At 41.7% G+C, this 26017-nt stretch overlaps 2 protein-coding genes and 1 non-coding gene across 4 annotated transcripts in view; 1 reads left to right on the plus strand and 2 right to left on the minus strand.

Moving 5' to 3' along the window:
• Positions 1 to 1200: 1200 nt before the first annotated feature.
• Positions 1201 to 9332, minus strand: depdc1 (DEP domain containing 1). Of its 2 annotated transcripts, XM_086269435.1 has the most exons (12): positions 9102 to 9332; positions 7405 to 7670; positions 7139 to 7283; positions 6859 to 6989; positions 6619 to 6749; positions 6240 to 6287; positions 5931 to 6068; positions 4569 to 5570; positions 3851 to 4023; positions 3515 to 3691; positions 3087 to 3293; positions 1201 to 2644 (listed from the first exon to the last, which is right to left on the minus strand). In XM_086269435.1, exons 1-12 carry the CDS (start codon positions 9147 to 9149, stop codon positions 2507 to 2509), a joined length of 2604 nt encoding a protein of 867 aa, XP_086125561.1. In that variant the 5' UTR covers positions 9150 to 9332; the 3' UTR covers positions 1201 to 2506. The 2 variants fall into 2 exon arrangements, with proteins under 2 accessions (XP_086125561.1, XP_086125562.1); XM_086269436.1 differs by lacking the exon at positions 4569 to 5570 and having other exon boundaries at positions 9102 to 9331.
• Positions 9333 to 12743: 3411 nt separating this feature from the next.
• trnah-gug (transfer RNA histidin (anticodon GUG)) lies at positions 12744 to 12815 on the minus strand. Its single transcript has one exon. It is a non-coding gene; the product is annotated as a tRNA-His (tRNA).
• A 398-nt stretch (positions 12816 to 13213) lies between these two features.
• aspm (assembly factor for spindle microtubules) overlaps positions 13214 to 26017 on the plus strand; it is a 29299-nt gene continuing 16495 nt past the window's right edge. The window contains exons 1-17 of the mRNA XM_086268768.1: positions 13214 to 13685; positions 13818 to 13961; positions 14757 to 16302; positions 17020 to 17115; positions 18111 to 18212; positions 18316 to 18462; positions 18561 to 18800; positions 18875 to 18942; positions 19049 to 19190; positions 20176 to 20306; positions 20984 to 21159; positions 21833 to 21978; positions 22228 to 22313; positions 22406 to 22618; positions 23581 to 23785; positions 24147 to 24295; positions 24799 to 24927. Of these exons, the coding sequence (XP_086124894.1) occupies positions 13410 to 13685; positions 13818 to 13961; positions 14757 to 16302; positions 17020 to 17115; positions 18111 to 18212; positions 18316 to 18462; positions 18561 to 18800; positions 18875 to 18942; positions 19049 to 19190; positions 20176 to 20306; positions 20984 to 21159; positions 21833 to 21978; positions 22228 to 22313; positions 22406 to 22618; positions 23581 to 23785; positions 24147 to 24295; positions 24799 to 24927 (3996 nt within the window). The 5' untranslated portion in view covers positions 13214 to 13409. The remainder of the gene's footprint in view (positions 13686 to 13817; positions 13962 to 14756; positions 16303 to 17019; positions 17116 to 18110; positions 18213 to 18315; positions 18463 to 18560; positions 18801 to 18874; positions 18943 to 19048; positions 19191 to 20175; positions 20307 to 20983; positions 21160 to 21832; positions 21979 to 22227; positions 22314 to 22405; positions 22619 to 23580; positions 23786 to 24146; positions 24296 to 24798; positions 24928 to 26017) is intronic.

The raw sequence follows: 26017 nt of genomic DNA on the forward strand, positions 1-26017 counted from the left end.
GCAACTTATTGTCACATCTAAATATCTCTGCTTCTGGATCACAAAATCCAACAAGACAGCAGCCAAAATGCTATAACCTACGTTTTTAAGGCAGAATCCAGAAATCAATCGGAAATCATACTGTGTCCATCCTTTAGATACATGATACTTCTTCCATGGCATAATAATATGGTTGTTATTATTATGCCATGGAAGAAGTATCGTGTAAATATTGGATCACAAGAAAGATCACGGAGGTAATAGAGGACAATAAAAATATGAAATCATGAAGCCCGCCAGTTTACACATTTGCAAATAATAAACTTTGTGGTTTAATTCTGACTGGCTACACTCAGATTATAGTTACTTCTAACAAGTAACAAAAAGTTGAGAAACTTCGGGCACACTGAACGAGCTTCTTTAGCAGCGGCCTGGCTGCCCGTGTTTGTTCTGCCTGCTGCTTTGTGAAGCAGCTTTTAGGTTTAAGGAATATTCAGGATATTAAATGCATCTAAGTGATTCTCTATTATAATCTTCCCACCAGGAGCATCAGAGTAACGTAAAAAGAAGTAGGTAATATTACCTAACTGGTGGCCAGGCAGATGTAATCGTGTACCTTTATTGCTGTCCTGTCAGTACAAACACTACTGAAATACTGGACAGCTACACAAGTTTATTCCCAGGACTTTGCAATGGAAACAATGTAGGTACAAAACACCGATGATGAATGCATGTGTGGTTAAACATGCACACGCCATCTGATCTGAGGTAAGCTCAAACATATCAGGGGAGAAGTAATACTTCATGCAGCTTAAGATAAATAAAAAAGGAGAGTTTGACACTTGGGAGTTGAATTTGTTGAGATTTTTTCAGATACTTGAGACAGGTTGTGTAATTCACCCCAGCGTACACCTGTCAGCATGAAACACTGGAATAAATGGATGCTGTTTTTTTAGAGCAAGAAGTCACATGGTACTGCCCGCTAATATAAAACTGTGAAGCTGCTTTTAGGTTTAAACAGTCTCCAGGATACAAAATGCATTTAGGGGTTGCTCGATTATAATTTAAAATCAGTGCAAAAATCTCTCCAACACAAACATCAATTTAATATCACAGGGGAAAAAATCCTGCCAGGTAGATGTTCAACACCAGAAATAATAATAATAATAATAATGTTCTAAATAAAGCTGTCACTTCAATACAAACACCACTGAAACACTGAACAGCTAAAAACAATTTATTTCCCAGGACTTTGCATAGTAAACAATGTAGAGGAACAGTTGTAGGTACAAAACACAGAACACCGATGATGAGTGCGTGTGCGGTTAAACATGCATGCACCATCTGATCTGAGGTAAACACAAACATACCAGGGTAGAAGTAATACTTCATGTAGCTTAAGATAAATAAAAGAGCGTTTGACACCATTTGAATATTAAGATTTCTTCAGACACTTGACATGAGTTGTGTAATTCCCCTCAGTTTACCAAATACCTGTCAGCATGCAGCACTGAAATGAATGGATGTGCATTCAGGTCAAGCTCTCACAAGGCACTACCCATACCAAGGGCATATCAGGTGTCTGATGGAAAAACTTGGTTTGGGAAGTCTAATAAGCCTTAAATATGTATAAATGACCACACTGGTGATTGACATAAGCATGCTGGCCTAGCTCCAAGTGCAAACAATCCACTAAACAAAGCAGGGATGAGACACACAAGCTCAAGAAGTAAAAAGAAACTGGAAAGATTAACGCGATTTAAATAACTGAGCTAGATATGAAAAAGCTGGCATCCTGAAAAAAGATCACCAAGAAATAAAACTAAGATTTCAAAAAGAGTTTTAAAAACTCCATACTTGACAGAGGGAAAAATAAGATGAGGGCAAAGAAAGAGAAAATGCTCAACATCAGGCCTGACAAATAGTTTCAAATAAAACTTAAGCATCTATGATAGAAAATATTGAAACTTCAAAAAAACATCAACATAACAAAAAACAAACAACAACTAGCACTCCCTCCTGCTGTCAATATTCATATAAATTAAGAAATCTAATTGCTCCCATATTGACCAGTGATCTTAGAATTGCATATTTTTTTCCCAATTGCCTTTTGGAGCTTGCTTCTTACTTGAAGTGACGCGCACGCACGCACGCACGCACGCACGCACGCACGCACGATACAAATAGAAAAGAAAAGTGAGGGGACAACAGGTAAAGTACCTTTCTTCATAAAACATGTAAATGGTATGAGCGACTCTGTAGAGCTACGGTCACAAGCCTTCATCTAAGTCAGCACACAAAACTCAATACAAATATACACAACACATGAATACACAAATCAACTCCTGTTAAAATCATCCAGTCTACATTTACTTACAATAAACACAACAGTAAAAACAGCATTTCCAATGTAACACACTGCTTTTGGCTGCCATGGGAAAAACGACTTCTCAATTGTCCTGCCAGGAGTGTGATATCAGTGCAGCGATCACGACGTAAGCGGCGAGAGCGCGCCTCCTGCAGTCGTTCAGTTCCTGATGCTGAAAGCTTTGGTCTTCTTGATGTTGAGGAGTGGAGGTTTAATCTTTGGTTTGTTGTCAGTCTTGCTCTCTCGGTCTGGGGAGGGGAATCGTTGCCTGTAGATGTCTGGGTACTGCTTCTGAAACTTAGGAGAACAATAAGAAAATTACACTTTGCTGAGTCTGCAGATTTCCAGCATTTTTGAGGATATGAAGTGACTTGTTATATCCTTGTGTGAACGTCAGGAATCTGAAGGCTACTGAAAATAGCTTTCAAGTTGAAAACACTGCAAATTGACTCAAAACCAAATATGTGTGAGTGTGTATCAAAGACAGCCACTGTTACCTCTCCCATAAGTAAGTGGGAGACTGTTTAAAACCATGGGGTTTGGCATGTTAGCTACCACTGTTACAGTTTAAAACATCACGCCATACTGAAGGAAATTTGAAACTTGATGAGAAACTCATTGGTCAAGTACTAGGGTTACAAATCAAGACAGGAAGAGGGACACTTCTTTATTCACTTTGCATCTGTGTGCAAACAGAACCAGACTTGAGGCATCGCCTGGACTTTCAGTAGACCGTTACCTGTTTCAGTTTCTTGCGTCTGTCCTTCTCACTGATGTTTTGATCTGTCACCAGGATCTCTAGCAGCTCCTCCATGGCCTTCTGAGAAGACTCCAGTTTTTGCTGTTCAAACTCAGCGCCACTGATCTGATGGCAGAACGTGTAGACCGGCAATGGAGGGCAAACCGGATCGCTTTTGTCAGTCTTTGAAACAGAGTCAATTGGGACCTGAAATCAGGACAGTACAAACATGAAGAAATCAACATGTTAACAGATTTTAAAGCTCCCAATGAAGCTGGCAGGTTCCCCCAGCAGCATGAAAAGGTGTCTTTTGAGCATTCACAGCTATCAGCTTGCTTCTGCAGTTGTATTTGAACAGACATGCAGGGTATCACTTACTCTGCTTCTTTAAGAATTAGTTGGTTGTGGTTTACAGTTTGAAGGTATACCTGTGATGTTCGTAGGTACTGTATATGGTCACTGATGGCACCAAGCAGGTACTCTGGGACTGAGAGGATGCTTTGCTGATGATCCATTAAAAATGACACCAGCCTGGTTGCTAACAGCTCATCCAAATCACACTCTTCAGCACTGCCCAGGACACAGCCTGAAAATGTGTGAACCATCTGAAATCCACGACAAACATCCAGATACACAAGTGAATAAAAGGTAAACAAACAGGGACATCATGATAAAAGAACATGACATACATGTCTGTGCTCACACTTCTTTAGGGAATGTTCAGAGTATTAGACAGGAACAAAAAATATTTGCTAGCTCCTTACCAATGTCCGGGTGCCGATAGCAGGGTGGAGGCGAGGCATGTCTACATTCTGGCTGATGCGTGACGCCATCCTCATGAGCAGCTGCAACTTCCTGCGGGAGGCGGGTGGAAGGAGGAGGGTGCAGAGCTGCAGGGCCTCGATGGCTACACGTTCACACTGAGGCTGGAGAACGCCTACATACAGGAACACCGTTAGAAAGTCACGCACACGCAAGTAAGTGTTTTCAGTCAAACTGAAGAACCACACTTCAGCACCACATTCATCCATTGCTACGTCACACTTGCTAGACTACACAATGAATGGATGAATGAGAAAATGAATCGACTACAGCTATGGTGTGAATTGAGGCAGGTAAAGCTTGTGAACATGACACTGCAGCACGACTGTCATCCAGGAATGAAGGACTCCTATGCCATCTTCCTTTTAGACTGTTTCTATAGATTTTAATGAAATCTGGGGGTCTGTATGAGAAAACAAGCACTATTTATCTGGCTAAACTGTGCTGCAGCTACATGATCTGTGAAACAGACTTTTGCCTTTTTCCTGTTGTTAAATGTTAAAGGTCAACTGCTGAATACAAAAACAGAGGCCATTTTCTGGAACTGGCCTTCCTGCTTTGAGTGAGGGAACAAACTGGAGCTAGTAGGGGTGAGATGTTAGATGAGGTTAATTTGATTAGACATAGACACAGAGACAGGTAGAGGTGAGAGGGTCTTACTGTGCTCATTTTGGTTTTGGGGGGGTTGGGAGTTGCCGGCGGACACAGACACAGGCGCTTTGAGCAGTGAAACAGGTTGTGACAGGTGGGACACTTCCAGAGAGCTGAGGCAGCGGCGAACAGCAGCAGGTGCAGGAAGCGTCCAAAGGTTAGAGGTGCTGGAGGCCGGTCTGGGTCCTGTAGCAGCATTAGACCCTTGTGCTTTGGTTGCAGCAGATGAGAAAGAAGAAGGGAAAGGACGAAAGGAGGAAGAGAAGGGATGACAGGAAGATAGTGATGGAGGATGTGAAGCTGAGGAAGCCTGACACTGACTGGAAGGAGAGTTTACACTGAGGCAGCTTGCTGCTCGACCCTGCCACTTAAGCTCTTTGACATCTTCCTCCCTGGTCTCTATGACGATGTCCAGGCAGCTGCTGAAGCTGTGAGGCCGTAAGGAACGAGACCTGTGTGAAGCTGACAGTCCAGCCAAGGGTATGACAGACAGCCTGTTTCTGGCTGTAACTCCTGGAGCGTTTTCAGAAGTAATGGGTGCTGGTTTGGACACAGATGTCCCGAATGAACGAGTGTGAGGTGTTGTGATGGAAGAGCTGTCGTCCTGGCTCCTGCTGCTATAGGCAAAGGATGCCAGGCTGTCACTGGACTGAAACAGCTGTTGTCTAGTAAGAGGGGCAGAGTCATCCAGGATTGTTTCCAGGGAGCAACTCCTTGTTTGAGGTCTTGTGGGAACAACTGTACTGAGGCTGATGCAGCTGCCTCCTAATGGGCCGTCATCGGCACCGCCGCCTCCTTTCAGTGCTGCCAGCCGGGACTGAAGTTTCCCACCAATTACCTCCCTCATGGGGGATTCTGTCTCGTCGCATGTCCCCTGTCTGAGCAGCGACAGGAGGAGACACTCCGTGGAGCGAAAAGACGACTTGGCTGGAGGGGGGACTGCAGGAAGGTCTGATTTCTTGCGCTTCAAATGCTGGCGCATAGAAGGCGCTGCAACGTAGCCGCAGAACACTGAAAGTGAATGAAGACATGGAGAAGGGGGGCAGAGAAAGCCAAGGGGGCAGGCAGGGTGTCAGTGCAAGCAGACAGCAAAGGGGAAGGAGAAGGTTTAGTTAGTTCAAACCATTACTGTTCATACAGCTGATCAGGCACAACAAAAACAAAAAGTGCAGCAGCTCACATCACAGTTAGGATTCCACAAACAACCAAAACTTCTGTTAGGGGGTCACAAAGCACTGTTAGAGCTCAAACACTCAACTCACATTGGAGACAACATGTCAGAAAAGACCTGCAGCCGAATTTGATCCTAACACAACACCAACATGTAGATTCTGCAAGGCCTAAAAGATTAACAGGAAGCAGCAAACCCACCTAGAACATTGATAAACAGCTCATACAGTTCATATGTGAGCAGTGGCTGTGGGAGGCTGTAGAAGTAATCGGACACTGTTTTGAAGACATCTCTTTCAAAGCCAGGATAGGATTGTTGTGTGCCGTTGTACTTTGGCCCTGGAAATAAACACCATGTAACTGCAACTGTAACAACACTGAATAATATCTTCAGTAAATAGATCCATTAAACCACATAAAAAAAATCTATTAAAAAAATAATAATAATAATAAAAAAAAAGCTTTTTCCTTTTAAAACTGTTAATGCAGGACATAGTTGCAGCTACTCACAATTGGCCAGGCTCCTCATGGCAGACAGAACCCAGTCTGGAAGGTCATCTATGGAGGCAGTTCTAATGTTAGACTCTTTGTTGGTTTACAGTATAATGAGTCAAACTCATTTAAGTTCGAGACCTCTGGATTAAATTATGTCCAGACTTTTTGGTTCAAAATTGCCCAGAAACACCACATTTTCACAGATACTTTTACCTGAAGAAAAAAAAATGTATTATGTTGTTTTGGCCTTTTACACTGGAGAATGGCACTTCTAGGACTTTAGTATGTGGTTCAAAGCACATCCTTATGGTAAAAAGTATTTTTTCAAAGATGAGGTCTTTATACATAAACTATCCTGTACATTTTTTTCCTTTATACTGGTGTGTGAACCTACTGGTCTTGTCGTCCAGTGTGACCACTCCGTGTTTGTTGACTTTGGTCATATTGTGGATGATGTTCTGTGGATTCACATAACGATGGTCTAAAACCTCGTCAAGAGATGGAACATCCAGAATCCTCTGAAGACTGAAACACATACACAAGTTTTAGATATACATGGAAGTCTTTCTCATTTTTTTTAAATTTTTTTTTGCACAGAATGGTTTTTTGGGGGGTTAGATTTGTGTGTTTATACTGGGTCAGCGTGATGTCTCTCCAGATCTCCTGTTCATCCTCCACTGTCAGCTCTCGTCTCTGTTTCTGCTGCTCTTCTTCTGGCTGATTGTCGCCTTCCTGCTGTATTCGGAGTGCAGGATCCACATTTTCCTGAAACACATGTACGGAACAAGGACCAACATCACAGAGTGAATCTTATTTTTTTTTCTATTAGTGCAAAACTGCATCTATGAACTTGTTTTTCTCTCAAATGCAACATATTATTGTTTTAAATTGAAACAGTGATAAATCTAACTCACCTGGGTTTCTTTCTCCTGCCTTCTTGTGCTTCTAAACCTGAAGAAACCTTCTTTGTCCTTGAATGAAGGTCTCTTTTTTATGGATCTGGACTCTGAGGCTGGAGCTGAACAGGGGATGGGTTTCAGAGGAGAAGTGGAAGGAAACCTGTGGACAAAGAAAACAAAACCAAAAAAAAAACTGCTTGATGCTGTGTGGAGCACAATCAACATATTAAGCCCCGTTTTGTTAAATAATCCCCAAAAGCACATTTCTGCCAACAGATTACCTGTACAGCACATTGTTGTCCTCCAGGTCCTCTGTTCCCCAGCGTCCCTTTACATCTTCAATCACATGGTTCTTCAGAAACTTCTTTAGAAGCTGAACTGTCTGTTGCCTGGTAACGTCGGGGCCAAAGTTGCTGTTGTTACAGAGCAGCTGGTGCAGCCAATCAACAGCAGCAGAAGCAGTGAAACAGGAAGCATAGTGCCTGAAGTTCTGGCGATGTTTCCTGAGGGGCATGCCAGCCCGAAACAAACGTGTCACCTCATTCCACTGAAACAGGACACGCACAGTTCAAGCAAGGAAACAAGATAACAATGTGTCATACGGTACAGAATTGCTCCATTGGAAAGCTGATAAAAGTGCACAACAATATAATGACAATTGACCGTGAGAAGTAACAGTGGGTAAGACAGGACGCTTCTACTATAGAGAAGATCGCTAAGCTGTAATTAAGCCAGCACAGGATCTGCTGATTCAGATGCTGGCAGATATAGCCAAGCGTTGGTACACATTTCATCAACTGGTAGCTCATTATGCACAAAATTCAAAAAGCATGTGCAGCGTTAAGACCAGTTTTACTTTAAAACAAACTATTTTGGTTTCTGCAGGCATATTGCAGATTCAGGAATCACAAGACCAATGACCTGCAGAAGTCACTTAAGTTGTGAAATAAATTCCTGCACTGATGGACTGGAGGTTTGACAGCAACCGGATTGACAGGTGATCTATCCTTTAGGTCCACCATTAAAGGTGAATGTTAAATGGTCTGTATTTGTATAGCGCTTTACTAGTCCGTAAGGATCCCAAAGCGCTTTACACATTCAGTCATCCACCCATTCACACACTGGTGATGGTAAGCTACATTGTAGCCACAGCCACCCTGGGGCGCACTGACAGAGGCGAGGCTGCCGGACACTGGCGCCACCGGGCCCTCTGACCACCACCAGTAGACAACGGGTTTAGTGTCTTTCCCAAGGATACAACGACCGAGACTGTCCAAGACGGAACTCGAACCGGCAACCTTCCGATTACGAGCGATCGTGAATTTTCTTTTTTAAAAACATATAAACACAGTTTCTTTAAGAACCATATTTGTCAGCCCTATGACACCTGCGCATCTGTTACACTTATACAATAACAGAGTAATCGAGCAGCCATGGGACGTTAATTGCAAACATTATTGGTTTAGGATAAGGATTGATCTTAATGAATGAACTAATATTTGTAAACAGAATTGCTCTAAATATTCCAATTCCACCATCCCAGTGAATTTCTTTTATTAGAAACTCAAATATGTGAGTGTCTATAGCTCACTGAACAAAGGTTGTTGACATATATATTTAAAAGACATCACCGCATATATTGGATTAAAATCACATCAGTGTCGTTAATGAAAATTCGTACTTTGAGGTCCAGTTTTCAAACGCCATGTAAACTAATCGGTCTCGTTAGCTGGATTACAGGTGACGTTTGTTGCTGAAACAAAGTCATGAAGATGATATTAAATCAGAGAGAGCCACAATTTTGCAACGCTGAAACACAGAGAGGATACTTTACTGTGAATTTCTTGCAGTATTGCTTTTAGAGAAGCCGGCAAAACGCGTGTGTTTAAAAGCAGCTGCAGCTCAGTTTAGCGCTTCCGTTGATGACGATCTTACACTGGGTAGCTAGGTATTAGCTAGCTCGTGAACTTTAACTTACCAATTTCGTGGCTCGGTACGGTCCAGGGCTGATAACATGAGAACTCATATTTATCACGGAAGGGCAGCGCTAAGGGTTTCCTTCATTCGCTGTAGCGACGGATACTATCCATCACTCGAAGAAATATTTACGCATTTCTCGCTACAACCTTTAGTTTAGTTACGGAGAAACTCTCCACAGCCTGGCAGCTCCCCATCTGTTCAAAATTACGAGCCCTGTGCTTCTGCCACCGGATTGGATGGACGTTCTGGTCACGTGACCAGCCTCTAACGGAAGAGGGTGGAGGATCAAAACAAAAAGTGGACTGTGGGGTATTTGGTAGTAAGGCTATTTGAAAATTCTCCCAGTTGACACTAAATTTAGGTCTACAGTTAGTTACAGCTGTGTCAGCTGTAGAAAATGACTGTATTGCTATATGCTGAAAGGCCATGCAGGTGTATTTCCTCGTGTGCTACGGTACCCTTTTCTTCAGTTTTCGTTACATTGCGCATTCTTATATAATAATATTCATTAAATCACCGGCACGTAAGCTGTTAAAGTTAATTCCAGGAATTTCCCACCTCTATCATACGCTGTATTTGTGTTTTAGACCTGAAGATTCAGTAATTATAAGCCAGTGGTATAATGCATTTGTTATCTAGATGCCAATTTAAGATTTGTATAATTATACTTGTAAACCAATGCAACATCTAAAAGTATGCCTTTGACTGTTGCACTCTGATGGCTCTTAAAAACCTCATTAATCTTTGCTTTTAAACACACTGGATGCTCCTCCTCAACCAAAAACTCAAACATATTTGACTACAAAGCCCAGCTACAGAACCAGGCTCATCACCAGAGCCTATATTTAAACTTCATGCTCTTTGCACATGGGTTTCTATTTAAAAGGTTTCTAATAAAAATAATTAATAATTATACATTTTATATAAAGATGTGAGTGTTTTACTGTTCGGACTATCCTTCTGTTCCAGCCTGTCTTAAGTGAAGGAGCAAGTCCTCCTGGGGAGGCCTTTTGCATTCACTGAGGCATGGAATTTACATTAGCATATCTTTAAAAGCACTCTGTAGGGGAAATCATTTACAGCCACAAAGAGATGAAAGACAAAAAAGACAGTGGGTGTTAGAGACAATTCTAAAGGGATAGATACCAGGAGGATGTGGTTGACTCTGCCCACACAGTAATGATTCCTTCCACTTGCCTCCGAAGTTGGGAGTTGGAAGTGACATGAGTCCTAGACTGAATGCTTGGCTTTCTATCCTAATGATAGAGCCTAATGCTCTGCGATTGGCTCATTTAGCGAGTCACAAAAGCTCAATAGTAGCAGTACATATTGAAGCTTTTACAGTTTTACTGATGTTTACTTGAAATATCACCATCTTGGTTTGTTAAGTTGGGGTTGGTGGAGCTGCTCCAATTTTCTGAGTGGCAAGATATTTCCTATTTTATGCACCCTTGTATTTTTACAGTTGCATTTTTTCTATTGGTATTTGACATTGAAAATATCTGTGGCTCATTTGATGGATTAAGAGATGATAACTTTTATTCCCCAGTGGTTCCCAAACAAGATTTCCAGACAATAATTCCCCCCCAATCCTCTCACACTTTTTTCATGCGTTATCTGCTATCCAGATGTTCAGGCCACAAAGGCCCTAAAAGATGGGCTCCATAGATCAAGTCAGCAGACTAACTGAGGAAATCAGAGACTGAGATATAATTTGTCTTGGTTCCCCTTGAAGGAAGCCAGTCTGCAACTGTAACCCACCTCTGATGCACAAAGTAGACAAAACTAACATCATATGGATGAGTTACAACAGTAAAATGCTGCTTTTGGATTGCTGCATAAGTGAACATACAGTAGCTACAGCGAGGGCCTTGAGCCACTCAGGGAGAGCTGGGTCAGGAAGGGCATTCGGCATAAAAATGCCAAATAAAATGCATAGATCACTAAAATGCATCAGTGAAGGCAATCTACAGTAATGTCATATATAACAATACTTGATAGGGGTCCTTTTCAATCATTTTTAAGATTTAAGTTAGAATTCTGGGTCTGCTGTGCATGTGCTGAAAAGTGTAATATCGAGTTTCTGCTTATCATTATAGTTATTATTTAAAAAACTGAAAACGTTTCATTCACTGCGTAATGAACTGATTTAATTCATTCCCAGCCGAGAAGACTGTATTTGTGTCTTTACTGTATGACTTGAACGGAAATCGACAAGCTGTTGCTGAAATAATGAGAAAGGCTGCCCCCAGCTGGGCACAATAGGGAACTACTGCATTTTTGGAAACCTAGTCACTCTTTGGTAATTTCAGTATTTTTGTTTTTACGCTTGTTTAAGATAAGAGATAAGATAAGATAGAACTTTATTAATCCCTCGGGTGGGTTCCTCTGGGAATTTCGATTTCCAAAAAGCACAGCACCGACAGAAGTTACAGTTACAGAATGTTATATACACATACACACACACACACATATATAAATACAGAGACAAATATAAATAAAATATACAAAGGGGATAAATAGAATAAATAGGAATAAAAAATAAAAATACAAGTGAATTGCACATTTCAAGTATTGAGTCTATTGCACTGTTGACTATTTACAAAAAGTATTGCACAAGGTATTGTACAGTGAGGTGAAGAGGCACTACAGCTTAGTTGTTCCCCCCTCCTTTGTCCTCCTGTCTCCCCTCCCTCTCCCCTCCAGAGAGGAGTTAAACAGTTTGATGGCGTGTGGGACAAAGGAGTTTTTAAGTCTGTTAGTTCTTGTCTTGGGGAGAAGCAACCTGTCACTGAACAGACTCTTCTGGTTGTTAATGGCCGTGTGCAGAGGATGCCCAGCATTGTTCATAATGTCCATCAGTTTCTTTAATGTCCTTTTCTCTGCCACTGTCACCAGAGTGTCCAGCTTCATGCCGACCACAGAGCTAGCCCTCCTGATCAGTTTCTCCAGCCTGGATGAGTCCTTCTTTGCTGTGCTGCTCCCCCAGCACACCACAGCATAGAAAAGTACTCCAGCAACCACCGACTGGTAAAACATCCTCAGGAGCTTCCTGCAGATGTTAAAAGACCTCAGCCTCCTGAGGAAGTACAGTCGGCTTTGGGCTTTTTTATACAGGTGCTCTGTGTTGCAAGACCAGTCCAGTTTATTGTCCACCCACAGCCCGAGGTACTTGTACTTGTTGACCACCTCCTCCCCCTCTATCTGAACCGGCAGTGGACCTTCTCTGGACCTCCCGAAGTCCACAACCAGTTTATATGTCACAAAGACAAACGGGAATATTTTGGGGTATGCACTCTTCACTATAGTATTTGATTTTATTCTGTACAGTTGTGTACTGTATTTATTCTTATTATATTTAAATTTTTGCTACATAACTTTTGCACTGTCCACTTCCTTCTGTGACAAAACAAATTTAGTTTTGTAATAAAGGTTATCTTATCTTATCGTATCTTAGAGAGCGAATAAAGATCTTACAAGTGTTAAGGACGACAGCCAAAGTGCTAGTTAAAGTTGGTTTCCAATTACAATTCAGTTATGTTTTTTTTACTTCCTAGTTCAGAAATAACTTAAAATATGTCTGATCCGACAGGATTTGTGTTACTTTTTTTTTAAATAATATTTTTTGCAGGGAAAAATCTGCCGTGACCCGGATTCGAACCGGGGTTGCTGCGGCCACAACGCAGAGTACTAACCACTATACGATCACGGCGAGCTATCCGTGGGATGAGAAGCACGCGTCGTTGACAGAACCCCTATGCTCGCATAGTGGTGAAACACTAAAATCCTATTAATTATGGCCAATACGGGACCAACAGAAAAGTCATTTAGAAATTCGAATTACAGTTTTTATCAGACTTTGCTGAGCGAGCAGCAAGTTACCTCTAAAACGGTGAGAGACACGTTTGCGGTCTGTTTGCTTATGGCTCTACTTTCTTCACGTAGTAGAGTGGACATATTTTCTGTGCCTCGTGGTGTGGGCGTAGCCTACGGCGTTTTAAAAACGTATTCGCTTGCTGATTGGTCAACCGTCGTGTATTCATACGGATTCAATGCATTCTCTTTACCCATTGGTTACGGGGTCGTTATCTCTCGTTTATAATTGGTTCAATAAGCAAGACGTCCGAATTTCAAACTAGATTGTCTGTCAGTGTGTTGTCGAAGGAAGCGAGAGTGAACGTTTGCTAGCTAACAAGTGTTGGGTCTAAACGGCCATTTGGAAACAGTTAACATGTAATTAATGTTAACTAAGCTGTTTTTTTCTAATTCATTTTATAAGCTACAAGATTGACTTTATTAATTACAAATGGCACAAGGCGTACATTCGGGACAGAGAGGATTTTTGGACTTCAGTCCAACAAGGAGAGACTACACAGACAAAGAGAACGATGTTCCTGTCCTGAGTTTGATCCAGTTTTCAAAGGCTCCTTTCGTAACCTTTGGGTCGGTTAAGCTGGGTACCTCCAAGTCGGCTGTTCTGAGGATTGAGAACCCTACAGAGTATGCTGCAGCGGAGGTTTCTGTTGATAAGATCCCCTCAAGTAAAGGCTTTTCAGTGGACTGCAGCACGTTCAAAATCCAGGTATGTTTTAGCTTATACAGAAAATACACGAGTACCCATTCACACACCAGATTCCAAAATCCACGGGGATTTTCATATCATTAAATACACTCTTAAAGATTTCTGTTTATAAGAGTCGGTCCTTGTTTCCAGCCTGGGGGCTCATTCACTCTGGTGGTGACCTGGACGCCAACCGAAGAAGGTGGGATCAGAGAGCTAATCGTCTTAAATGCCAGTGGTGTCCTCAAACACCAGGCTGTCCTGCTGGGGAGAGCAGAGGCACCAAAAAGGAAAAAGGTAAGCATCCACAGCTTTACACGGAGGCTCTTACAGCTAATGTTACTCTCAGATAGCTGAAGTTTTTTTTTCCGCCTTCACTTTGCAGTATGTCTTGATGAGCAGCTGCCAAGTAAGAAAGCAGCAGTGAAGACATTATTTATTCCAAAATACACTGTTAATCATCGGAGGTTACGTCAGTCACTAAACAGAAGTGAAACCATGTGAAAAGTAAAACAAAAGCATTTTTAGATCAAGACAAGTTGTTGGATATGAAATATGGTCATTGATCTGTAAATTGTAATGTGCACGTAATGACAGACTCAGTGAAAACTGAGATATATTTATATCAGGATGTTCATCATTGTGTTGTGTCTGGTTTCAGCTTTTTTTTTTTTTTTTTTTTTAATTTTAATGTTGCCTATTGTAACAGTGTTTTTTAACATACATTGCATCCACTGGCCTGTCTCACTTGAGGTTAAGTTAGGCTCTATGTGAATGAATGACTTTAAGCTATTTTAGGTAAAGAATATCACATTTGACCTCAAATGAGAAAATGCCTTGCCTTTTTTGTACCAACAGTAAGATACAAAAGTAAGGCTTTTGGTGATATTTGGTGAGTTCAGTGCAGTTGTGATGTGTGCTTTCAGTAATAACTGGTATGACTCTTTAGTCTGATTATTATGAGGCAGTTATAGCCTTAACTGGAGGCCTAGCTTATATGATTTGTTTTGTAGGCTGCAACTTTACGCATCATTGAAAGTGTGTGTGTGTGTGTGTGTGTGTGTGTGTGTGTGTGTGTGTGTGTGTTTTCAGAAGACCTTATGGGACACAATCAAAAGCAAGAGAGAGGGTGAAAAAATGACAACACTCAGAAGGAAGGTCGAGCACCCCCCTCTCAAGATGGCTGCCAATAAAACCTTCCAAGTGTCTCGAAATCCACAGTACAAACGAGACAAGCCACGCAGCCCGCTCGCTTCACTTAACGAGGGCAAAGGTGCCATAGAGAGGTCCCTAATCAAGCACAGCCCCGCTGGGGATCGCTGCCTGAAATCAGACAAGCAGAAAGCCTTAAATCTGAGCCAGGAGCAACAGTCTCTGGTCTTGCCAGAAAAGGAGAACGTCCAACAACTTAATAGGAACTCTCCGCTGGTTTTGCTTGTCCCGGCTGCACAGGTGGTAGACTCTGGTAGCATGTCCGCGAGCCCAGATGTCCTTGCAGGAAAACCTGAAAACAAAGATCTTACCAAAATCCTCAACAGGACACTGTCGCCAATTGGGACGCCAGAGAGGTTTAAGAAGCTCATGCCTTGGATTGAGTCAGAAATCCCACTCCCTGCTACTGCAAAGTCTGCAGCTGCTGCTGCTGACAGTGAGTTACCTAGAAGCCCCCTCCCGTCTTTGAAAGAGGCCCTGTTTCTCATCGACTCTGATCTGATCGATGTTAACACCAGCCCTCCAGATAATAATTCGAGCTGTAACTTTTCAGATTCGCTCGAATCTAACAGTGAAAAACACGGCTGTCGACCTGACACAGATGTCCTCAAAGCGTCATCTGGTAGCCCTGAGCTGTCAGAGTCCAGCGAGCCCAGACTTACTTTCTTTGTCAGCAAAAAAGCAGAGAAAGTGAGAGAGCTGTGTGTTTCGGAGGCTGATAAACTTCCTGAAGGGACAAAAAAAGGTTCTTTCACCTCTGCCACAGTGACAAAGGGTAAGGCACCGGTGGAGGCAAATGGTTCAAGTGGAAGGAAAATAAAGAAGTCACGACGAAGGCTTCTGCAGAATACGCTGGAGCTGTCTGATGGCAGCTGTCCGTGTGAGTCAGGTCCAGAAAGTCCTAGCCTTCCTGTCATCGACTCGGACAAAGGAATCAGCCCGTGTGATGACAAACCTCAGGTCCCAGAGTTTATCTTCTCCAGCACCAGCCCGAGGCTCGCTGCCTCACCTGCACCCATCACCTTCCCTGTCTCCTCCCCTCCACCTGTGGCTCCTTCTCGCTTTTCTTTCTCAGTAACGTCCCCACCTCATTCAGTCCTTGCTCCTGTTGCTTTTACCGTCGCCTCTCCAACACCTGTGAGCTCATCTTCTCCTCATCATCATGACCTTTTGTCAAAATCTAAAGTGTACGAGCAGCCCCTAGCAGTTTTTACACCTCCTCATGTTCAGGAAGACTTGTTTCCCGTTAACGTAGTAGCGAAGAGCAAGAAGAGGAAGAGTGAGGAATTTCTGAAAACTGATGGGAAGAGTGAAGATGACAGGAAAACCAAGCAGGTAAAAAGGAGCAAGGTAGTTCCTGGGAAAACCGAGCCCTCCCGATCAGTCCAGGAGAGGAGAGGTGCATCACAAAGGCAGAGAACATCAGGTGAGCCTCCTTCAAGAAGGTTGTTCATGTCTTTGTTGAGTTGGAGGCTGTAGCTTGTGTGTCTGCTGTTTTAGATATGCTTTATACTAACAGCTCTATTATGTTCAGAGAGAGGAGGAATAAAAAAATCTAGACTATATCTCCACAAACTTTAAATCAGCTCCTTTTGAATTGTTTAAGCTACTTATGCTCAACACATTTGTTTTCTTTTTGTATCACATATTTATTTATTTATTTATTTCACTTTCAATAAAAGGGTTGCTGGTGATAGTGATATATGGCTCATGCCAGTATCGGTTGATGTTGGTATCAGCCGATGTTGTCCTTGCTGACTGATTATTAGTGGATGTCACTGGCTGATATTTATCTGTCACATCAGTTTTGCAAACTGGCTACAAAACCAGAGACAGTTCAGTTGATTTTAAAAAGATTTCATTCCCTAAACAAAGGGCTAAATGACAGACAGAAAAAATTAAATTTAGCCATCCATCATGGGAAGCTGGAGTTTCTCTCAGTCTGTCACAGGGTTGTAAAATAAAATAAGAACGGAAAAGATATCGTTATTTTAAACTTTGGTGCTGGACTCGGAGCACGGGGTGTTATTTTCAGGCCGTGTTTGTAATATTGGCAGTTTGAAGGTGAATAACCTGCTGACGGTTAATGTCCTTATATTGTGGATTTATTGAAGTCTGATGCAATTTCTATCCCTCCCCGTAGGCTCAGTTCGCTCAGTGACCGCATCATCTCTAAGGACTATGAAGTCTGCAGTTCCCGCCCAGGCTAAGCTACCACACTCCAAAGCAGTCTCACAAGGTATACAGGAATATGTTGAAAAATTGGGGTTAAATAATGCTTATAATCCTTTCTGCACTGTTACAAAAATGGATATTCGTACAACTCAGGGCTAAAGTTTTAAGTAATAAGTTAGCTTGCATACAAGTCATTCGTACGAGCTAAAAACTCTTTTCCTTGACTTTGATAGGAAATGTACCATTGGTGGGGAAAAAACAAAACAGCTTAATTAAAAGGATTGGAAAAGAGTGTGTTTAGCCTATAAAGTGACATGAAGTGCTATCATCTATCTTAATCACTTATCCAGTTCAGGGTTGCAGGGGATGGACGTAGTCCTGCTGTCACAGGGTGAATGCCAGGCTGACAGGTTGCCAGTCAATCATTTAGCTTTTTCTTATTATGGTTATCAGAGATGCTTTGAGTCACTTCATTCAATAAGCATCCTCCTTAAAGAAAATTCACTACTCCATCACAGCCATAAGACCAACACAGATTATTTTGATCTGTGTGAGTCCAAAGATAAAAGTATGGAGCTGGAAAAGGGCATAATATAACACATATAACATAATATATGTTTAACTGCAGCAAAGAACCAAATACTTCATGTGATTGTGTGCCAAGAGTGGAACTGTGGTCATTTATGTGGGAGTCAGGAGTCAAAGTGAAGTATGTGAGGGTGGTGCAAGACATGTATGAAGACATGTAGGAATTTCAGGGTGGCTGAAAGGTATGGTCAGATAGGAGTCTCTTCAACTATCTTTACCCATCACACGACTCACTATGAGCAAGGATTTGGTGACAGTGGGAAGGAAAAACTCCCCTTTAACAGGAAGAACTTTAACTCGGCGATCTGCTGCGATTAGTTGAGGGAAGGAAGAAGAGTGAAAGTCAGTGGAAGTGTGATAGAACATACGTGTGTGTGAATGAAGGATGATACCCTGTTACGACTCATAAAGGGAGCAGCTGATGATGATGAGGATAATGGCGTCAATAACAGTTCCTTCTGTTGTTCACAGGTGCTCCATCTCGAAAGGCACCTGGTGCTCCCTCTATGAAGACAGCAAAAGTAATCGCTGTGGCACAGTCGAAGCTGAGCTTTATTAAGCCTGCACAAACAGGTGTGTGAACATTGGAAGAATCATAAACACTGTGAAATGAGCTTTGTGATTTGCTTTTATCTTTAATTTGTTTGTTTTTTGTTTTTGTACTATTTTCTTTCAGCTCTACCCAGACACCCGATGCCGTTTGCTGCCAAGAACATGTTTTACGACGAGAGGTGGATAGAGAAGCAGGAGAGGGGTTTCACATGGTGGATCAACTACGTCCTCACCCCAGATGACTTTAAGGTCAACACCGAAGTCGCCAAAGGTAACAGGCAGCAGGCTCAAACATGAGAAGATCATGGTAACACCTTAAATATCTCTAACCTCTTAAATCTGTACCCTCCTCTTGTGTGTCTCGTGTAGTAAATGCTGTGTCCCTTGCTATGGGCGGTGACGACAAGTATAGTGTGCCCAAAGCTCCCACCAAAGAGGAGATGTCCTTCAGCACTTACACAGCCAGACGCAAGCTAAATCGCCTCCGTCGCTCCGCCTGCCAGCTGTTCACATCTGACGCCATGGTCAAGGCCATTCAGAGGCTCGAACTGGAGGTGGAGGCCCGGCGACTGCTTGTCAGGAAGGACCGCCACCTTTGGAAGGACATAGGTAAGAGTCCTGCTTAATGAAAGCTCAATGCTCTGAGATTCCTGTCACTAAGGCCTGTTCGTGTCATCTTTCAGGTGAACGTAAAAAAGTCCTCAACTGGCTCCTCTCGTACAACCCTCTGTGGTTACGGATCGGACTTGAGGTATTCTGACACATGTGTTTTCTTCTAATGTTCAGCGTTTGCCATTTCCAACAATGTTGTTATTATTTATTTATTTATTTTTACCCTGAATATTGCTCATCTTCAGACGATCTACGGAGAGCTGATCTCACTGGAAAGCAACAGCGACACCTTGGGCCTGGCTGTGTTCATCCTCCAGCGACTGCTGTGGAACCCGGACATTGCTGCAGAGTTCAGACACCCCCGAGTGCCCCACCTTTACAAAGATGGTAATTTGAGAGGATGTTGGGTCAGCGTCAGAGCTAATAGAAATACCAGGAGAGCCGAGACTTTTAGTTTAATTGAATTCAAAGTAATTAAAAATGGGGCATTGTTTGTGTGTTGATCAGCCCAGGTTTGCTTTTGAATTTCCCACTTGAGCTGTAGCACAAGTCTCGGTTTGCCTTTATCATCACCAGACAGAAACACTTTATTATAGAAAATTAACAACTTGGGCATGAGTGCAACCTTAATTAACCGACTTCTTGTTATTCCTTCGCTGACTCAAACTTTTAATTTCCTTCTAACAACACAACAACAATGACATTTTGCACTGGAATAGATGTGCTTTATATTATTAGACCGAGAAAAAAAAGAAGTAAAATAGATGAGGAAATGGGCAGCACAACCAAATAAATATAACTAAATAATAAATATAGATACAGTGTGCATGATGCTCAATGTTATGCTGCCAGATCTATAACTGTCTGAAATGTGCAGCTGCAGTTGCTTCAGTTGATGTGATGATTATTGGATGATCATGATTATTCAAATGTTCCAAACATAATTGATTAACACTCAGGTGAAAAACAGGATGTTTCACTTTTTCTTTTCCCCTCTTCACTTTGAGTAACCGATTACTTTTTGAATGTGATTAGTTCTCATGAGGCTTAAAGATCACTTTGGATTCACTGGATTAATGTCCCAAAACCTCTAATGTTGTTTTATTCCTAAAATTAATCTGGGAACATAATGCTGAAGAGCCCAAGACAGATGACAGAGCAAAGGATGAAGGAAATACTTTCCTGATTTTGTAGATGTTTGGAATTCCTTTTTAATCCCACTTGCAATTAAATAATTCAAACAACTTGGGAGTGTAAAGACTACTTTTTAAAACAAGGATATCTTGTGATCAAAATAAGAAGATTTCCTTTGTAAACTGGAAATTGTCTTGATTGTCACTGTATGAATGCCTGTTTACCTTTTCTCGGTTAGGCCACGAGGAGGCGCTGTCCCGCTTCACTTTGAAGAAGCTGCTGCTGCTCGTGTGTTTCCTGGACAAAGCCAAAGAGTCCCGGCTCATTGAACACGACCCCTGTCTGTTCTGTGTTGATGCTGAGTTCAAGGTACGCCAGAGACACAATGTGTCACCAACAAACATTTGTGGAAAATTACAATTTTTGTACATTGAATAAAAGCTTAAGATAGTTACTCTTTTCTTGGTATTGAATGGGAGAGCATATGATGTCATTGTGCTTTTGGAATGATGATAAAGAAAAAAAAGCTTAAATAGGTTAAAAAGATGAGTCTTGAACTGCTTTTTGAGTATACTGAGCTCATGGATCAAAGAATCGAGGAGAGAGATTTCAAGAGTAAGGGTCACGATTGCAAAGGCTCAGTTAGCTTTAATTAGTTTTTCTTCTAGATTTAGGGATGGATAATAAGCTCTGATCAGGCGCCCCAAGAGTCCTGGTGAAAAGTTAATCTCTGTACAGATATGCTTCACCATGATGAGGCCTGAAGATAAAAACTAGAGGTTTGAATTGAATTTGAAATTTAATGGGGAGCCAGCACAGTGAGATCTGCAGAGGTGTGACGTTAGAGGTCTCGAAGGATGTGGTAACGAGCCTCGCAGCAGCATTTTGCACAAGCTGGAGACGATCCAGGGAGGTTTTACTGAGGGAGGCGAAGAGTGACTGAAATAAAAGCATGAAAAACAGTTTCCCCTCTTCTGGTCTTTTTGGCTTGTGTTAACCTCTGTCGTGCTATGTACTGCTCAATTTTTTACATTTTTATTTAACAGGCAAGTAAAGACCTGCTGCTGGCCTTCTCAAGGGACTTCCTGAGCGGAGAGGGGATCCTCCCGCGGCACCTCAGCTACCTTGGGTTACCCGTCTCCCACGTTCAGACGCCCCTGGACGAGTTCGACTTCGCTGTGAAGAATTTGGCAGTTGACTTAAAATGTGGCGTTCGTCTAGTGTGAGTGTGTCGGCATGAATTTTAATGCGATGCTCGGATCCCAGATGCGTGTGTGCTTCTCTCAGAGGTCAGGCTCAGATAGGCAAGGGAATTGGGAGCTAAGGACTCTCAGACAAGGCGGTTTCAGACAGGGGATTTCCTTCCTTGATTTCTCACTGAAGGATTGGCTCTTTGACAGCCCTGACAGTGGTTCAGTTTGTGTCTGTGAGTCTGTTAAATAATTTTTTTTTTTTTTCAGAGCAAATCTTTGACTCCATTTTATTTGTGTCAGGTTCCCTACAGGTTATGATGCAATTTAATGTTACATATTTTTCTGTTTTGTAATTACATGGGTATTTTTTTTTTTTTAAATATCCTGTATTTCAAGTGGGTATGTTGCCCCTAATGTTGTCCTGTACTCTGATTGGCCAACATGTAGTTAGGGTTATAACAGCATTTAATTAAATGTATTTAAAGAATTCAAATTGACATGAGCCAGATTTAAATTGGCAAAAGCTGGATTTGACCTTGACTAGCCCTGTATGTGTGGATCAGGTTCTCATTAGATACTCGTTTATGTTCAGCTGCTGCTGCTGTGGGATTTAAATGTGTGACATAAACATTTCATTGCATGACAAATCAGTTGAAGCGATGATGATGATGATGGAAGCTAAGGATCATCTTTTTGCTTTAGGAGAGTGATGGAGCTCCTTGTCCAGGACTGGACTTTATCTGTGAAGCTCCGCCTCCCGGCCATCAGCCGCCTGCAGAAGGTCCACAACGTCGATGTCGCTCTACAAGTTCTCAAAAGCAAAGGGATCGACCTGAAGGACGAACGTGGTAATTAATCAATTTCTGAAAATCAAATTTGTATATACTGTTTAAGATATGAACATATTCGTTGTGTTTTATATTCAGACACTTTCTTTGGAAATCTCACTGCTATAGTTTTGCCTTGAGTGTAAACAAGTTCTATATCACCTTGTAGTCTGCTGACTTTCTTTCTTACTAAACTTTATTGAGCTTACATGAAAAGAAAATTCAGAACTTTGCTTTGATGGTATTTAAATGTTTTGTTTTTATTTTCAGGCTCAACCATTGATTCAAGAGACATTGTGGATGGACACAGAGAAAAGACGCTGAGCCTGCTGTGGAAAATCATCTTTGCATTTCATGTGTGTATGCCTTTGTTTCCCCCATTTGAGAACCCCCATCCCAATAAGTGAAGAGAGTTGATTGATATGGTGTTACTGCATCATATGTTCAGGTGGAGGTGATTCTGAATGAGGATCAGCTCAAGCAGGAGATTGGCTTTCTGAAGAAAACCCTGAGGACTAAACGGAGGCTAGCATCTCTGAAGGCCGATCGGGGTCTTCGGCAGACGCCTGCAAAAACCAGAGTCCCGTACGAACATGGCAGCACCAAAGTTACCCTGCTTATGGACTGGGTCCGTTCCGTTTGTGACTTTTACAACCTGCAGGTGAGACTAAATAGTTTAATTTTAGCTAAGAAACCAAAGAAAATAGTTTCACATTCAGAATTAAACTGATTTAATTGAGGCTTGTTTAAGTTTTATCTCTTTTACTGGTTGCTTTTACACTTTGCCCACTAACTACATTTTTTTTTTTTAACTTGAGGTTGATGCACACTAAATAAAACGTTACCTTGATTTTACAAAGCTGTAATACAGTAGATTTTGGTCATTGTTTTGTGTCGCTTTTAGATTATATCTACACACTTTTCCTCATTGCTTATCATCTTCATCTTTTTATAATCTTTGCAGCTTCTTGTTTGCATTTTTTTTATAAAGAAAATAAATAAATTAATTATCTACTTTAGGCTACTAAATCTCAGTTTATTTGCAATGCATGTATTCTAACTCCTTTGCAAAGACCGCATCATGATTTAGACACAGATTTTAAGAACATGGAAGATAACCTTGTGCATTCACGTGACTTACTTTATACAATGTTACAAAGATATATTTTCACCCAGGCAGTGTAGGCGTTTACCCATTTCAATGTGCGTTGTAGGCAAGTTATCCAAACAAGGATACATTTAGCTGAACCATGGAATTCGTGGTGGGCTACATTGCTAGAGCACCCAAAACCCGCAAATTTTGGATGTGGTTGAAAAACGTCTTTCAATGTCTATTTTTTTTTTCTTTTTTTTTCTTTTTTTTTCTAGCTTAAACCCTAAATATGCTTTTCGGTGGCATCTCAGGGCTTTCAGAAGAACAAAACGAAACAACACTGTAAATATAAATGATATTTGTGTGATGCAAAATGACAGGTTTGTTGGTTTTTGCTGACCTTTGGAATTATCATATTTGCCACAAAACGCAACCTTGACATTGTAATATATAGATATAGAGAGAGAAATTTTCAGAAAACTCTAGTTGGAAACGATAAATAAAGTCTCTCTCTGCCTGTGTGTGTGCAGGTGGAGAACTTCACCGTGACGTTCTCGGATGGCCGCGTCCTGTGCTACCTTATCCACCACTACCACCCGGGTCTCCTGCCAGAAGCGTCTGTCAGTCACCGCACCACTCAGACTGTCGAGTGCTCACCAAGAGGCCGACTGGAGCTCAGCTGCTCAGCCAGCGACTCCGACAGCTCCTTTGAGTCCCTGCCCACAGGCCCAAACGGTATGTCAGCTGTGTGCTGCAACCTTAGTGCAACCATCTGTGCCGGGGGGGATTTAAAGAGGAAAAAAAAAAGTTCACTTGGATGTTTGTACCTCAGACATTTGTAGTCTGTCAGAACATGAAAACGGTGAATATGAAAGGAACTCTGAATTATTTAAAAAAAAAAAAAAAAAAGAAGAAGAAGAAAAAAAAAAAGAAATGTAACAAATAAATAACACAGTATGTTTATTACATTACATCTTAATTTTTAAAATTTTTTTTTAAGTCACGGTTACCTCAGCTTCGTGATGTCATAACATCAAAATACATACACAATACAAAAGAGAGTTGTTACTGACAGTATCTATTTATTCGCCAACAGGACCTGATTCTCCATCGCTGGAGTTTAAAGAGCTACTGAAGAACGAGAAAAGCAACTTCAAACTGGTCAACAGTGCGGTGTCTTTTCTGGGCGGTGTGCCCGCTATGATCAACCCGGCCGACATGTCCAACACTATCCCCAATGAGAAGGTGAGACCAGGTGGGAGGTGTGTCATAGCTTACAGGAACACAGAACATTGTTTTTGGTGAAATTCATAACAACTGATTATTAATCCACATTCAGTGTGTTTTATATGTACTTAACAAAGAGAAACACATTCCCAACACTACACTAAGCTTATTCCCCCGCTAATTCCCTGCCTGCAGTCTTGTGCTACAGATGTATAAATGATCATGTGTAAAAACAATAATACAAATGTAGCTTTCTGATTCAGTAGCTCTGTGACAGATGTTGGCTTTTAAATGAATTAAGCTCACTTTACAGGAGTTGGCTGACTTTGTGGCTGCCTCACCCATGTAACCTGACTAAATTTCCGCCCTCATGAGGACAAACTCTCTTGCAATCATTTGTCTTTAAAATCTCAGGATTTGGTAAAATAAGGCTTTTAACGCCTCAATTGTAAAGATATTTAATGTACCAAAATGTGAGAGAGAATGCAGCACTGTCTTCATCCACGTAAACTGACTTGCAGGTGGTGATGTCGTACTTGTCCTTCCTGTGCGCTCGCCTGTTGGACCTACGGGACGAAACCAGAGCTGCGCGGGTCATACAGGGAGCCTGGAGGAAATACAAGCTCAAGAAAGATTTAGAACTCTACAAGGTTTGTGGTTTTTACTTATTTATCATTTAAATTAAACTCACAGTTAAGTCAAGTGTTAATGAGACCCTTTAGCCCTTTATGTCTGATACTGGCCTAATATTGGTCATGGGTAACTATGGGTGTTTGAGGTGTACTTGTCAATAAATGAACCTTGAAGACGTTGGTGGATGTAAGTCACACGTTAAAGGATCGTTAACTCTACACCCATCATGTTTGCAGACTGATACGCTTACAAAATGCTACCAAAAAAGTAACCTCTGTAGAGAAGGTTATAATGTGTTTAATGTAGAGCTGGGCGATATAACGATATGTATCGCGATATAACTTTTACTCGATAGAGAAATTAAACTATCGCGATAGACTTCGCCGCTCTTGTCCTCTTAAAAAAAAAAAGGTCAGCCAATCCAAATTAAGTAGCGCAGAGCCGAACCAATGACAGCCGCAACGTCGCGTGACTTGTAACGTACAGCACAAGTGCCAAGCCGCACGTGTGTTTGTTTGGGAAGCAGCCAGCGCGTAATGGAGGAAATGAGTGTGCCGACTAGAAAAATCAACCGAGCGTGACCGAAGAGAAAACAGATGATGGTTCCAATGCCGGAGAGATTGTCGAACGGAAGAGCCATAGAAGTTCCGTAGTGTGAAGGTATTTCGGCTATTTCAAGTCTGACAAAAAACAGAGTAGCGTGCACTGTAAATTGTGCCGAAAGCAAGTCTGGAAATACAATAAACTGGTGCATGCGTCACACTGTGCGCCACGTTATTGTTTCGGTGAAATGAATTTCTACAATACTGTTACTGTTAATTCTACTCTCTGCAGTGTTTAAATGCTTACATATACACACAGTTACTGTCCCTCCACACTTACGACTCGGTTCTGCTTCTATGCCCCAGCTTTGTTTACTTTTTCCCACCGAGGCGTCTAGACTTCTGATTGGCCAACATTTCTGCACGGTTAGGAATCTAGCGCCACCTGCTGCTTTGGCATGTTCATAGCAGCGTTTTCCTTCATTTCTGCCTTTATGTGTGGACGGGATTATTTTTTAAAACGAAAACGGAAAATCTCAGTTTTCAAAAATACCCGTGTACGTGT

This window comes from Aulonocara sp. 'chitande type north' Nkhata Bay, linkage group LG17 (genome assembly GCF_057382095.1).
Source record: "Aulonocara sp. 'chitande type north' Nkhata Bay isolate Kocher_YH1m ecotype deep benthic linkage group LG17, A_spYH_male_GT1.1, whole genome shotgun sequence".
Classification (NCBI taxonomy): Eukaryota; Metazoa; Chordata; class Actinopteri; order Cichliformes; family Cichlidae; genus Aulonocara; species Aulonocara sp. 'chitande type north' Nkhata Bay.

Coding starts and splice junctions, on each gene's coding strand:
- depdc1 (XM_086269435.1), bottom strand. CDS start 9,149: ATGAGTTCTCATGTTATCAGCCCTGGACCGTACCGAGCCACGAAATTG. Junction 6,288..6,618: donor CACACTGGACGACAAGACCA/GTAGGTTCACAC, acceptor CTGCCTCCATAG/ATGACCTTCCAGACTGGGTT. Junction 3,692..3,850: donor CTATCGGCACCCGGACATTG/GTAAGGAGCTAG, acceptor CGTGGATTTCAG/ATGGTTCACACATTTTCAGG.